Raw genomic sequence first — 14,695 nt, 5'->3', positions numbered from 1 at the left:
TGGAAAAAGGAGAGAAAGGCAAATTTTCCCTTTGCCTCCTCTTCTCTGTTTTCAGAGCCAGCGCTGTCTGCTCATTCTCCCCATCACATCCAGTACTGACCTGCCATCTGCCATTCTCTCCCTCTGTTGTGTCTGGGATGGGAGCCCTCAGGCTACTCTACTAGTCTTATCTCCAGGAATGGGGAGTATTAGAGAGCACTCTAGAGTTGCTCCGGGGACCTGTTCTGTCCTCTGACTCACACCCACCAGATGTACACTATCTAATGTTAAATATGTTTTGGGCTTTGTTGTGAGTTTTATTTGGTTGACAGCACTGAAATTGAATGCATATGCTCAGACACCAATGTTCATGGACAAGGCTGCCTGTGTATGACCTGTCGGCTACACAGGTGATGGGAGTCTTACTATCCCACAGTGCTTGTTTACCTGCAAAAGCAGGATTTATTAATTTTTAGGTCTATTCATGTTAGCCTTGAGCTTTTCAGATATGTCTCAAAGTTCTAAGGGAACAAGGGGATTTTCAAAGCACTTCCCGCCCCATTTGAAGCAGCAAGTATTATCAGCTCAAGATGAAAGTCAGGCCACAAAAGCTTAGTGTTTAAAACCAACCAGAAGCCTGGAGGGAAGCCATGGGACTGAGTTCATGCCACTCAGCCAAGAGGCACCTTTCCTGATTTCTGGCCTCTCTGTCACATCACGTGCGGGACACGCACACTATCCCTCTGCCCAAATCCTGAAGTCCTGTCTGGTGTACATTGGCCTCAGAGCTGTGGACAGACTCAGAGAAAGAAAATCCCCACCTACCAGCAAAGGGGTTAAGTTTTCAAGCATATGTTTTTCTCTTAAGAATAACATTTTTTGGTAACCCTCAAAGTTTTAAGTTTCAGCCCTGAATTTAAAAATAAAGTGAATACTTAGATGACTGGTTATAATTTAGCAAAAGGGGGAAAAAATCCCACCCACCTAGAATAGTAAGTAAACTAATTTAAGGGCTTCCTCCCCCTTCTCAGCAAGAAAAGTAAGGGCATGCTTTACAAATGTCCTCAAGGTATTTGGTAGTGCACAGACTGTCCTGAGCCGAAAAGCCTGCGGGATAATGAAACAGGCTGCTGCAGGGGAAATGATGAACAGGAAGATGTATTCTGAGGTCTGGCCTGTGGCCTCTTCATCCCCAGTTGGGGCTTTTATCTTTGGGCCTCATATGGCTTTTCTTTTCCCTTCCATCCTATACAAAGAAAGGTACCAGCTTCCCTATTCCTTTCCCGTGGATGAGCTCAGATGGTGCCATAGAAACCCTGATACCCAGAAGATTTTTAATTATATTCAAGTATTATATAAGTAGCCCATAGTCTCATCTCTGTGTCTATCTTTCTTTCTGGGTGTGGATATTTAACAATCTCCTTGTGAATATTTTAATTCAACATGAGGCTAATGAAAAATATGAGATAATACCTAACCTAGAACATATGGAGTTCCAGCACATGCTTCCCCACACCGCCCTCTGCTCCGGCTGGCATTTCCTGTCACAAATAGGTCTCAGCTGTGTAGTGTTCTCCTAAACCCAAGGCACTCATGAGTGGCCTTTTCTCTGCAAAGTGCCCTGTGCTGTGTGGCCTATCACTCACACACTGTCCTTGACCTTGAACGCTTCATCCAGGACAGTGCTGCCTCTGGGTTTTGTGTTTCAAGACAAATAAGAGACTAGGTGAGGCTAACTTCTTCCAAAAATGAAGAGTGGTTTCAAACAATGGATGGTACAAGTAAGGGTGAGGGCAGCCTGCATGACATCCTTAGGAGAATGAACTCCTCTTTGATATGTCCATGACCAGTCACAACTGTGCACACAGAGACTGGCTTAGGAGGACTGCTCACCATCATTGAGTAAGTGAACACCAGTGGCTGCTCATCCTGAGATCCTGTGGGAGCTGCACATGCAAGAAGCAGCCACACTGTGAATTAGCACCAGCAGGCTAAGGTGCCACCAGATTTCACTGGCATGAATCTGGCTTCAGAAAGCAGAGGAGAAGTTCAGTGGGACTTCTGCATCTATGCCACCATCATAGGTATGACACACCTTCCTCAAAGGGGATTTGTCCGTGGTATGACTTATTCTCTCTCCAAGGTGGTCCCTAAGGTCTCCCCAGGGGAATTTTGTAGTGCATAATTGCAGTCAGCCCATTCCAGCTAAATCCTCCCAACCTACCCAGCCAATCACAGGTGAACCCTCCAAACCTACTCAGCCAATCACAGGCAAACCCTCCAAACCTGCCCAGCCAATCACAGGCAAACCCTCCTAAACTATTTAGCCAATATTATATAAACCCTCCTAACTGCCCAGCCAATCCCAGCCAATCCCAACTTGCCCAGACTTATCCCTGTAAAATCCTTCAAACTGGTGTCATAAAGTGACTAACAGACAGAAATGTCACTTTAATTAAATAGATTGAAACAAGTTCCTCTTGACCAGCCACCTGACATGAGAACATAACAGTAGCACTTTCAAACTGGGCTATGTTTAAGGCTCTCACTAATTTAGACCAACTTTGATTTCACCTCTTCAAAATATGAATACATGGCAAACTCCTGGGCATATCACAATGGGCATGTGACATTTATCAGAATCCAGGTCATAATATTCCTTTACTATTGATCTCTAACCACTTCACCCAGTGGCTCCCAAAGTGTGTTTCCCAGAACAGTAGTTGCCGCTGGGAATAGTGTCATCCAGGAACTCACCAGAAATGCAAATTCTCAGGCCCCAGCTCAGACTTACTCAATCAGACCCTCTGGGAGTATGGCCCTCCAGGTGATCTCAATGCACTAAAGTTTGAGAGTCACTGTTCTACACCATAACTAACCAGAAAAAGTCTATGTCAGGTGGTAGGTGCTCCTATTATAAGTCTGGAGCTCAGCAAAGTCTCTCTGAACTATTACTTGAGCCTGATAATAAATCAGGATCAATCTGGCTGATGTGAGATAGGCCTGGGTTTGCATATCACATCTGCATACCCTGAGTACAGGTTCTTAGAGATTCTTCTGCAGTAGCAGGAACTTACCACAAATCAAAGTACTGATTGCCTTTTAAGTTTTTCTATTAATTTAGAGGTCTATCACCACAATGTCAGTGATTCCAAGGGTTTACTGTCAAAAGATACAACAAATAAGCATGATTTTTCCCACATTTGGACACCAAACTCACAAAGCCATGGTGAAAATACAACCTGATTCTGCAACATTATAAAAGACCTAGGAGTGCTGTATCCTTATGAAGTCTAAAGAAGTCAATGCATAAAGAAAGCACTCTGTAAAGTTCAAAGCTCCACCAACATCAGAAGGTCACAAAACATTGGCCTGTGTGACCACACATCTTTAAAAAAATTTTTTTTTGCAGTTTTTGGCCAGGGCTGGTTTTGAACCCACCACCTCCGGCATATGGGGCCAGCGCCCTACTCCTCTGAGCCACAGGCACTGCCCAATCTTTTTAAAATTTTTTAACTAGCAGATATTATTCCCTTTTAAATGGAAGATTTCCCATTTAATAAATCACTTTTCCAGTTTCCCTTAAAAACAAGTTGATTTACCCCACATTTTCCGAGGTAGCTTCTGTTCTTCAGGTATTAAGGTTCCCCTTAGCCTATGCCCCTCATTCATGTTGCAGGCTGGTCCCTGAAGCCTTTTGGGTTTGCAACTCCTGCCCACTACAAACTTTTCTCTTATGATTATTACTATCCTTAAGCTCTGAAAACTCTTAGTAGCTACTATATTTATCTAACTTCCTAATATTTATCAAATTGCTTAGTTTAGGAAAAGTATAGCAGTTAATAGAATCCATTTTCACTATTTGTGTTTAAAGATACATGAGATATGACTTGTTATTTGCTTATTATAAACAGGAAAGTTTTGTGAGTGCTTCCTGCACGCCTGCTCTGAGCATTTCCCATGAAATCTCTCAAGTAACCTTCACAACAAGTCTACGAAGTGAGTATGACCATCATCCCCACCTTACATATGAAGAAATCGAGGTACAATGACATCCTACAGTTACTAAAAGAAAAGCCAGGACTTGAGCCAGGCCTTCCTGACACTGGAACCCATGCTCCTAACTCCTCTGCCAGACTGTGAGGCACTGTCAGCCCTTCAGGCCACTCTCTCCAGGTATATCAGTGCCCATTTTCTGTGTCGGCAAATTTCACACCACGTTGATGACCAACTCTTACTGCCAGACAAGTGGATCAACATCTCCAAAAGGGATCAGTGATGAAACGTGAGGAGTTTAAAGAACCAACAGCAGTGGTCCCCAAAGGGGACCTCCCAGAGAAATGCAGAAGCATCTCTACTGACCCCTGTTTGCTTTAAAAAAAAATTGACAAGCCATAATCCACAGTCTTTGCTGAGTTATTCTTTATGATGACTTTTTAGAAACGGTAACCGCTCTATTTCTCAGGGCACTTTAAAGTTTGCCAGAGCTGCTGCTCTTTGTCCCAATAGGCCTGACATACTCAGAGGTACAAATAAGTGGCCAGCGAGGTGTATGACCCTTGTGCATGCTTGTGTAAGGCCTGCCTTGGCACTCCCAGACCCAGCAGTGACCTTGAACGGGCCCAAAGTGTCACCCAATCCCCTGGGAAGCACTGCAGACTCAGCTGGGGTGAACCCTTCCTCAACACCAGTATCCTGAGTAAACAATTTTTTAGGCCTTAACATGTTATTTTAAAACTAGTAGAAGTAGGCTGTCATCTGTGTTTCTGAGATAGAACAGATAACAGATGAACAGCCAGGATTCTGAGTTCTGCAGGGCTCTGCCAGCTGTGTACCAAAGACACAGGTCCACAAGGAACACATATGGGGATGGGCCTCACATGAATCACAGTGTCACAGGGTTTGGGTCTTTAACACCTCTGAGGGATCCCCATCCTGGGAACCTGGGCTGGATCATATGAGTATCCTAAGAACTTCTGCCTAGGCTAGCCAGGCCAATCTAGAAGGGCTGGATCAAAAGCAGGCTGGTGGTGGGTAGTGCCTGTGTCTCAAAAGGGTAGGGCGCCAGTCCCATATGCTGGAGGTGGGGGGTTCAAACCCAGCCCCAGCCAATGAATGGCAAAAAAAAAAAAAAAAAAGCAGGCTGGTGGCTTCCTTAGACCTTGGCCAAACCCTCCAACCCTGGTACTCAAGGCCTTAATGCTCCAGGCCAAAAAGAAGCATGCAAAGATGAACCCAAGGAAAAGCCAATAAATACTACTCTGTAAGCTCAGGGTGCAGCCAGGCTAAGCCAACTACCTGTACCCAAGACTACACAGGGCAGAGAACCGGATCAGCTGACAGCCACGGACCCACCAGCCGCACCCTCTGCATGAGAGTTTCGTGAAGGAGAGAGGTCCAAAGTGAGATCTCACAAAGGGCAGAGTCCTCAGAGGCACATGCAAGCCCACATACCGCCAAGCTCATCTCTCTCCTCCCAGCCAAAGAATTTTAGCTCCGTAGGACCCCTGTGGCAGTTCCAGCCCACATTAGAGCGTCCCTCCAAGGCTGGATGTGCCACCAGCACAAGGAATTAGGAGTCAGGAGAGACTGGGACTTAATATAGCCCTTCTGCCTCTCACAGTGCAAGCTCACCTGAGACCCTCCCTGCACACCTCAGAATTAGGATAGCAAGGTTTTCATAAATGGTAAAACACTACACAAATGCAAAAGATCATTTTTATTATTGAGCAGAGTGGGTTCTTATTACAAGACAAAATTCTCTAGAGAACAAGCATGGGTTAAATGAGCATTTCATATTTTAGCACATATAATACACACACCCTGGTGCTGGCCTGAGGCCTTGCCCACATGGCTCTCAGGGCTTTTGCCCAAGATGATCTCTATAACATTTAGTTATTTTTACTCATGCCCAAGGAAGATTATCTTCCTCCTGGATGTGCAGACATAACACCCTCCCCCAAAGTTGGTTTCCACTGAGACGCAACAACTTCTCCTCCAGGGGAATGCTACTTTCTCAATTAAAGTTTACGTTGGGTGTTTCCATGTACTAAACCCAGGCTTGGAAGGCTCTTAAATGGATGGGGGCCACCTGGTTTGTCTTGAGCTTTTCCACTGCTGTGGAATGAGTCTGCTGCTCCCTATGGGCTCTCATGAGGCTGCTGGAACCACCTGCAGAGCTCTTGTAGCAAAAGTGTGAGATGCTGTCACCACCTGGGGTGGGAGTCCAGGGCAACAGTCAAAATTGAGGCTGATGGGGATGTTCAAATCTTGGCTTTGACACCATCTGTTTAATGTTGGGCCAGTTCTAATGTTCATCCATAAAATAAGAATAATATAGTAGTGCCTACCCCATAAACTTGCTATCCAGATTAAAGGAGATAATACTTGTTAAAAAGCATTTCAGTCTCATTATCAATTTTGTGCCTTTAGCTACTGACTTAACTTCAGGCTTTTGGCTTTCTCTTCCGAACTGTTCCAAATAAATGATAAACATACAACCAGTACATACCTTCTGATAGTTGGGAAGGCTATGATGTTATTTTACATTTTGCTTTACCCCATCTTCGGAACTTACTCAAATGTCTCCTCTTTGGGGAAGTGTTTTCACAACTCCTCGAGGTTGGTTTATTTCGTGTGCTCCACCTGGGTGCTCACTTTTATAGTACTTGCACTGGGCAGTAACAATACTTTATAGTTTAGGTGAAAAACAAAAAGTACTGCATTCAGCACACTGATGAATGTACAATGTTCAGTAAATAGCAAGTATCATTATTACTCCACAGATTAGCATTCACATCCTTCTGTTGCAGAGGCATTTTGCTATGTACTAAATTTACAGACTGGGGAGTCTTCCTCCAGGTGAAAGCATCACGTGGTGGCAGCAATCGTGGTCAAAGATGAACCTGCCTGCCTTCTCTGGGCAAGAAAAAAAATGAGAGTCATCTTCTCTCATGGATTAGTCTCTAGACTCAGCTGAAAGATTCAAAAGCATCGTAGTTTCTAAGTGTGTACTTCCCTTTAGGGGAAAAGCCCACAGATGATCAAGTGACAAATGTCTTAGATCACAGGACGTCTGTCCTTTCAAAAATTAAGTGTGCCAAAGGTGAAATCATCCCTCTGGTGGTGGAAACTTGGGGACACTGACTTTTCAGTGTTGCCAGTACTTTCCCTGAGGAAGAACTCCGTAAATGCCTGCTGAGCCACTAGACGAATGAATCCTCAAATGACAATCCCTGCCTCTATCGGAAGTGGGTAGAAGAATCGATGCTGGGTGCGGCCTGGGCCTTCAGAGTTGAAGGGAAGGATAAAATCAGCTGTTCCTACTCTTTCTACTGCAGAGATGTTCCTTCCAGTCCTTCCACTCTGCCCCCCACATGTCAGGACGAGGAAGGCAGCAGGGTAGACAGGAATGAAGGGCTCTGCCTTAACACCTGTATGCCAGGTGCTTCCCCCATCAAATGAAACTTTACAACCAGCCCAAGAGATTGCCCAAGTCCCTGCAGACTGGAGTCTCAGTCTTCCTGCTCCACCTCTGGGAGAGCAGCCCAAGGAGACAAAGATGAGAGAACTCATTCTCTCCCACCCCCACCCCCTGCACACTTCCAGGGATGTCAAGAGTGCCAGGCTTGTGAGCTCCTCAGGGTCCCCTGAGTCCTCTAGGAAAGTGGCAAAGAAAGGCAGGGTTTGCCACATTTGGAGAGAATACGCTAGACCAAAGGATGGCACAAAATCATTTACTGATATGGCCACACACATAGGGGTATCACTGTTAGAAAAAGCCCCAACAACACAGTGGTCCCTCAGTACAATTAGGAATTGGTTTCAGGATGCCCCTTGGATACCAAAATCAGAGGATGCTTATGTTCTTCACATAAAATGGCAGAGTGGGCCAGGCATGGTGGCTCATGCCTATAATCCTAACACTCTGGGAGGCCAAGGTGAGAGATCACTTGAGGCCAGGAGTTTGAGACCAACCTGAGCAACATAGATCCTGATCCTCTTTAAATAAAAAAGGTGGTATAGTATTTGCATATAACCTACACATATCCTCCCATGTACCTCAAATCACCTCCAGATTATTTACAATACCTAACACAATGTAAATGCTATGTAAATAGTGGGTTATACTACATCATTTAGGGAATAATAACAAGAAAAACGTACATATTCAGTAGACACAGCCATCACTGTTTTTTCTCCCAGTATTTTCCATTCAGGGTGGTTGAATCCGTGGATATAGAACCCACAGATATAGAAAGCCGACTGTAAATGGGCACCGATGCTGACACATTCATAAAAATCATCGACAGCTCCCCAGCCACACAGGACAAACTCAACCCCACAACCGAATAGGCAGGAGTGAATATCTGTGTTTATTCTTCTCACATACTCAAGAGCATTCCCAAAGACTGCCTGGATCTTTCTTGAAAATCTGCTTGGCCTCTGCTGGGATTACTCAACCGTACTTGGAAAGGGGTGGCCTCCCTGGTAGCTGCTACTGGCTCCATGTTTGGAAAGCAAGTCCTTTCACGGGGTTCAGCTGTTCCTCAGACATCCAGTAAAGCTGACCGTGCAAAGGGAGAAAATGTGACAACTGTTGGAAACCCTCGGCAGCAGCCGATGTGAGTAACTGAGCGCTCGTGGGAGCAGCCACTTGGTCAACAGTTAAAGCAGCCTATTATCCCACTTACACAAAACACCCACCAGCTACATGGTACCGATAACTCAATATCTCCATTCTTATCAAGTTCATGACATACTGGCCACGCTGCCTTGCCACCAACTTGACAAACCATTCATGAACCACCAAAATACACATGCACAGGGGGAAGGGAAAGAAAAGAAAAAAAAAAAAAACCCAACCATCCTGAGTTCTGAGCACCCAGTTCAAAGATTGCCTAATAGACAAACCATAGCTTTGCAACATTGCCAGCAAACCTGACTCTCTTCAGTGTTAAAGTCTCCAAGATGCTTCAGATTTGAGGAGTTTAAAAAAGAGGGTCTTGGGGCCTTGGAGACCACAGCAAATGCCTCTTTACAAAAAGTACTTTTTGCATTTTCCCCGTGAAGAATTTGTGTGCTTTTTCCCGATGAAAAATCTGTCCAAAAAGGCTTTCGAAAACACTTTAATACACTTTGCTTCCAAAACATTACACACTATTTCACCAACAAATTTATAATGTGTTTCCAGGGAACTCCTGGACCAAAAAGAAAAAAAAAAAGAAAGGCATGTTGGTAGTCAAATGTCTGGAGATTCTTTCAAGCCAACATGTTAACAGACCTTCTCTTCTAATTGGTATTATTTCATATACCGGCAGTAATCATTCCCTCATCCACAAAGGAAATATATAATCCAGCTGTGGTGACTCCAGTAAAAATACCACATCTGTGGATCATTGGCAACACTGGCAAGATGGCTCAGATCTCGGCAGTCTCGGAGAGTTCTTTTTTATACCCAAGATGCACATGGGTACACTTTTCTGAAAGTGCATGTGAACTCTGCCAAAACTGGTTGCTCCTTTGTATGCTGAAAATAGGTTTTCAGATAATCCACCCATAAGAAGGAGGCTCTTTTGGAATATTTTTCCCTGGACCCAGTAGTTGTAAGAATCCCCAGACCCCTCCTGGGTGGTGACTTGCACCAATGCCCTTGTCACCATCAAACAGAGAAGAGGAAACGAACATTCTGGGTCTCTGGAAGGAGGTTCTACCGCGTGGCTGGCTGAGGAGCTGACTCCTGGTTTTTCACTTAACAGCCTTCCGCAGAGAGGACGGCAGCCACAGTTGGGCTCGCTGCGCTCTCGTCTCCAGCATACGAAGTCAGCTTATTCCTAAACACTAGGTGGTTAATATTCCCGGAGTCGCCCCCACCCCATGACTCTGTTTTAGTCTTGCCCCAAAGCCCAGCAGCAAGCATCTTATTTCTAAGCCAACCTCCCACAGTCAAATCCCCAGTCCTAAGCGCGCCCTGGGGGTTTCTTAGCCACAGACTTGGAAAAGAGAAGGCAGCTAGCTGAGCCCTGACAGACTCTCAACCCCGAAACGCACGCCCTGCGGCTACTGTGCTGGAATGCCGCTCACCCCGAAACCCTCGGGGTCCCCTTCCACCCCAGACAATAGAGCAAGAAAATAAAATGAAAGTGGACTTACTGCTATGGCTTGCAGCCTTTCCTTGTGCAATTCCGCCTCTGCCATCCTGGAGAAGGGCACACAGGCAGGGAAAAAGGAAAGAAAAACAAAACACAGGCTGTAGTCACCCAAAGAAATTGATGGGCACCCCAGAGGGGCTCTGCTAGACGCCGGGGAGAGCCGAGGGGCGTCTGGGGACCCGCTCCGGGGCAGCGGGCAGAGCTCTGCGCACGGCGGGCGGCCCGACTCAGCCTCTGGCCCCCGCCCGCCCGGCCGCCTGGCTGCGCCCCAGCGCGGCCGCCGCCTGCACCTCACGGTCGCCGAGAACGCCGGCCGCGGGCAACCGCCGGGAGGGCGCGCTCGCCCCGCTCTCGCTCCCGCCCTGACGTCTCGGAGCCTCGCTCCGCCCCTGGGCTGTCGGGGACCCGCGGCGCGGCTCGGGGCGGCTCCTGGAGGGCAGGAAACACCCAGAGGGCCCCCGCGGTGGGCGCCTGAAGCGCGGGCGGGCGGCGCGCGCGCGAGTGGGAACCTGGGGCGCGGGCGCAGGGCTGGCGCGCCCGGGGCACATGGGATCGCTGGGGTCGAAGTGGAGCGAGGTGGAGGTGGCGCCTCTGCGGATCAGATGCCAGCGGAGGGGCGTCTGGTGGAATGCAGGACCCGAGCACGTGCCCTAACTGGGTCTGTGGCCACCGGGTCTTCTGGGTGCCTTCTAGCTCCCGCCAGACACTTGGGGACATGTCCAGTAGGGAAGGGCTGCTTCGCCCACATGGCCCGCAGCATCAAGCCAGCCTGGGGCAGAGCATCTCCAAACAGGCCACCCTTGTGGTGAGGCCAAATGTGGCTTGAAAAGGCAGCCCAGAGTTTGTAGTCCTGTGCTCAGCTTGGCTGGACTTGACAGTCTTTCGTCTGTGAAACCTTGGGTAACTCACGTAACCACTCTGAACCTCAGTTTCCTCATCCAAAAAAATCTGGAGGATCACAACAGTTACCTCACAGAGGTATCCTTAGAGATGGATGAGATAAAGTATAGAAAGGTGCTTTGTAAAGGGCATTCCAGACATCTGCTCTTTCTATCCTGTGGCTCTGGGCTGAAACCCTTTGAGGGTCTTCACTGTCTCTGACAGGAAAACAAGGGTCTGGTCACTAAGATACTTTATTCTTTACTAAATATGATACCATGCGGTACTAAAGTGGATCTTCTGTGACAGGCTCTGGGCTGGACGTGAGAGATGGCTATGACCCAGTCCAAAAAGAAATAAATGCCAAAAACAAACAAAACGTCTCTTAACGTACAGAGGGACTTCCTGGATTCCCAGCCTTCCTCCATAAAATGAACACCGGACAAAAACTAGGGTGGCCTCTTGGGATCTGGGATGATTCTCTAAATGCAAGTTTTACTAGCATTTTAAAATACATACACATCAAATTCCCCCCAAATCACCTGTTTCCTGAGTAAATTTTTTCAATTCAGCCGGCCCCCCCCCTTCAATTTTCTTGGAGCTTTTACCTGTCACTTGAGGAGCAATTACCACTCTGAGCTGTGGATGCGCTCGCCGAAATCGTTTTCCTGATTGATTGTTTTCCCTTCTTTTTCCTAACAGGTGTGGGTGGAGCGGTTTGTTTGGTAAATCCAAACCAATGCCAGATTCAACATCCCACTTCCCTACATCAGAAACCTCTACTTTCTGGCTGAGACCCATCACTTTCTTCAAACGTGTCATTTTCTCTTCATTTCTAGCACCGCCCCCAGCAAGACAAGTCATTTGAGGGAGGTTTGCTTGCAAGTCAATAAAGCTGTTACTACTTCCTTAGAGTGACTGTGTACCCAAGAAAAGTAAAGAATATAAGATGAGGACAGGGAGGCCAGAGATAGGTTGAGGGGTTCTGCCAGGGTTATAGAGGTGAAGCTGAAACTCAGCTAAGACTCTCCAGAGCCCACGTTCTTAACCACCAAGCACCAAGCTTGGTCAGTGCCACGGAGGTGATGCAGACCTCAATAATAAACAAGGGGACCAGAAATTATGCCCCCCACACCCTTCCACCAGCTATACAGATATTACAATAATGTGAATATATTTAATGTCACCACACTGTACGCTTGAAAGTGGTTGAAATGGTAAATTTGATGTTTTGTATATTTAACCACAAGATGTTTTTAAAAGGAGTGATGGAAGGGGGATGGGGAAGGGGGAGAGCACTGGACACCCTTTGGAAGTGATTGGTTGGAAAGATCTGAACTTTAGAATAGAAGAATCAAGGTTGGGGACATACCTTTGAATGTCATCTACTTCACAGTCATAGCTCACGAAATGAGAGTAGCCAAGATGAGAATGTAGAGCAAGAAGAGAGGAGCCCAGCAAAGGAGACTGATAAAGTGTCATCTGAGAACGAACAGAAGGAGAAATCAGGAGATGTTTGCACTGAAAACTGTAAGAGGAAAACAGAGGTTTCTAACGGGTGGCAGGCTCCTGAGAGGTCAAAGGGGATGTGGACTAAGACCAGCCATTGGCTCCAGCACCAGGAAGCTACGAGTGTCCATTGGGAGAGTCTGGAAACACTTCGGAGAATTGAGGAAAAGGTGAGGAGTGGGAGAAAAGCACCCCTGAGTACAAACTGCTGCTTTCAGATCTTCGGATGTGAAAAGAAAAGGTGAGGGAAGAGAGAGGTAGCTCATGGAAATTCAGGTATAGTTGAAAGGTTTTAAGTCAGGGAAGATTTGAATGTTTTGGGGTCAAAGGGAATTAGACAGCAGGGAAGCAAGGCCAAGGATACAGTCAAAAGAGAAGGTGAGTGTAAAAAAAGATTAAACCAGAGGGCCTCCAGGTTAGCACTGCTGGCCAGGTTAGCCATGGAAAAAAGGAAAAATGAAGCAGGGCAGGAGGATGGAATGGGTAAAATAAGAAGAAATTTTGAGTGGTAGTCCGGGGAAAGAAAAGTTGAGTGAGTTTGCATCTAGTGGTCTGGTTTTCCCAGGTGAAGGATGGGTCATTGGTTGAGACTGATGGGGTCAGGGTGGAAGTGGGGCCTCAGAAAAATAACAAATGGTTTGTAAAGAAACTGTGGGAAATGAGAAAAACTGACCATGGTTCCTATCAGAAGTCTGCATCAGAATCTCCTGAATACCTATACGGAATTAAATTTCTACAAAGTGAGGTGGGGCTTAGAGATGTGTTTGGAACCATTGCATTAATCGAATGTACTAGGAACAGGCAGACCAAAGATTCATGGCAAATTCTGTGTATTTCTTCTGTGGTTTTTATTTATATTTTCTATTTCAGGTTAACGTGAGGGTATAAAAAACTAGGTTGCAATGTTTGCATTTATAAGGTAGAGCCCTTCTTGTAGTTATGTTCCACACCTAAGAGGTGTGCCATATACCTTTACAGTGTGCCCATTAAGGGGAAACACACCAGTCCCCTCCCCTCTCTCATTCTCTTCCCCAACTCAAATTGAATTAAGTTTTTCTCTTAGGTGGGTATGTATTAGATGGTCTGCTAGCTTCATAATGGTATTGAGTACATTGGATATTTATTTTTCCATTCTTGTGATACTTTACTAAGAAGAATGTGTTTCAACTCCATCCAGTTTAATACGTAAGATGTAAAGTCTCCATCTTGTTTATGGCTGAGTAATATTCCACGGTATACATATACCAGAGTTTGTTAATCTGTTTCTTCGGTGGTTTTTAACTGCTTCAGGTTCACAATAAGCAATGGTTGTATTTAGGATTGTCAAAGCAGGTATGGCAAAAAGTCAGATGAGAGAGGAAATTCAAAAAAATGCTAGATACTGGGGATTTGGCCAGTTAGAAAGTCCATCAGGCTCTTTTTCTCTTCTTGCTTTTTTCTTTTGACTGCCCAGCTTGTGAACGCCTTCCCATTTGAGGGGAATTCCTATAGCACGAGCCAAGGTGACAGACAGAGCCCTATCCCATCATGGACTCTGCAAAATGCTAGACATTTGCTTCCCCAGAAGGTACGGCATGGCATGCTGTCTGGGCTTAATTAGGCACATGCACCTGCCGAGAATTTTGAAGAGATGGCATTTTAGAGAATTCTTTCAGCCTAGTAGCTCACCTTTGGTCTCACCTATTGCCTTGAGCTTCCTTCTTTAGATTTCCCATCTATTCTGTGCACTACTTAATACAATTTCAGTTCATCCTTTTTTGGTGTCTATCATCTAGAATCCATTTCTGTCGCTTGTGACTAAGGGCCCTAAGTGAAACAGGAAGGCATATAAAATGATCAAAGCTTGGTCAAGGAGCAGAGGGAAAACATTTTCTTCTCTATCAACACTTCTCCCTTCAAATCATTAAATTTCAGTATCTTAAAACCGTTGAGCCATTACAAATGCAGACATTTCTAGCACAAATTAAGTCATTTCTTTAACGAACTTTTATTGCGTAACTATTTTATATTAGACATTAGACTATGGCCTTGTATTGCAAAGAATTCATAGGCTAGTGCCACACTATACTGGTGACTATTTGCCCTGCAAACATTTAAAATCTGCAAAGATACATTACAATGGTGCATAATAGGCTCGGTGCCTGTGGCTCAAGCGGCTAAGGCACCAGCCACATACA

General features: G+C 45.9%; 1 protein-coding gene across 3 annotated transcripts in view; it reads right to left on the bottom strand.

The window, feature by feature from the left end:
* AKAP2 (A-kinase anchoring protein 2) overlaps nucleotides 1-14,695 on the bottom strand; it is a 478,916-nt gene that overhangs the window by 328,823 nt on the left and 135,398 nt on the right. For all 3 annotated transcript variants that reach the window (XM_023510474.1, XM_023510475.1, XM_023510476.1), the window contains exon 2: nucleotides 10,132-10,177. In XM_023510474.1, the coding sequence (XP_023366242.1) occupies nucleotides 10,132-10,176 (45 nt within the window). In that variant the 5' untranslated portion in view covers nucleotide 10,177. The remainder of the gene's footprint in view (nucleotides 1-10,131; nucleotides 10,178-14,695) is intronic.

This window comes from Otolemur garnettii, unplaced genomic scaffold (genome assembly GCF_000181295.1).
Source record: "Otolemur garnettii isolate 467f Iridium unplaced genomic scaffold, OtoGar3 scaffold00014, whole genome shotgun sequence".
NCBI lineage: Eukaryota > Metazoa > Chordata > Mammalia > Primates > Galagidae > Otolemur > Otolemur garnettii.
The sequence above is the reverse complement of the archived record's forward strand: the minus strand, read 5'-3'. Positions and strand labels throughout refer to the sequence as shown.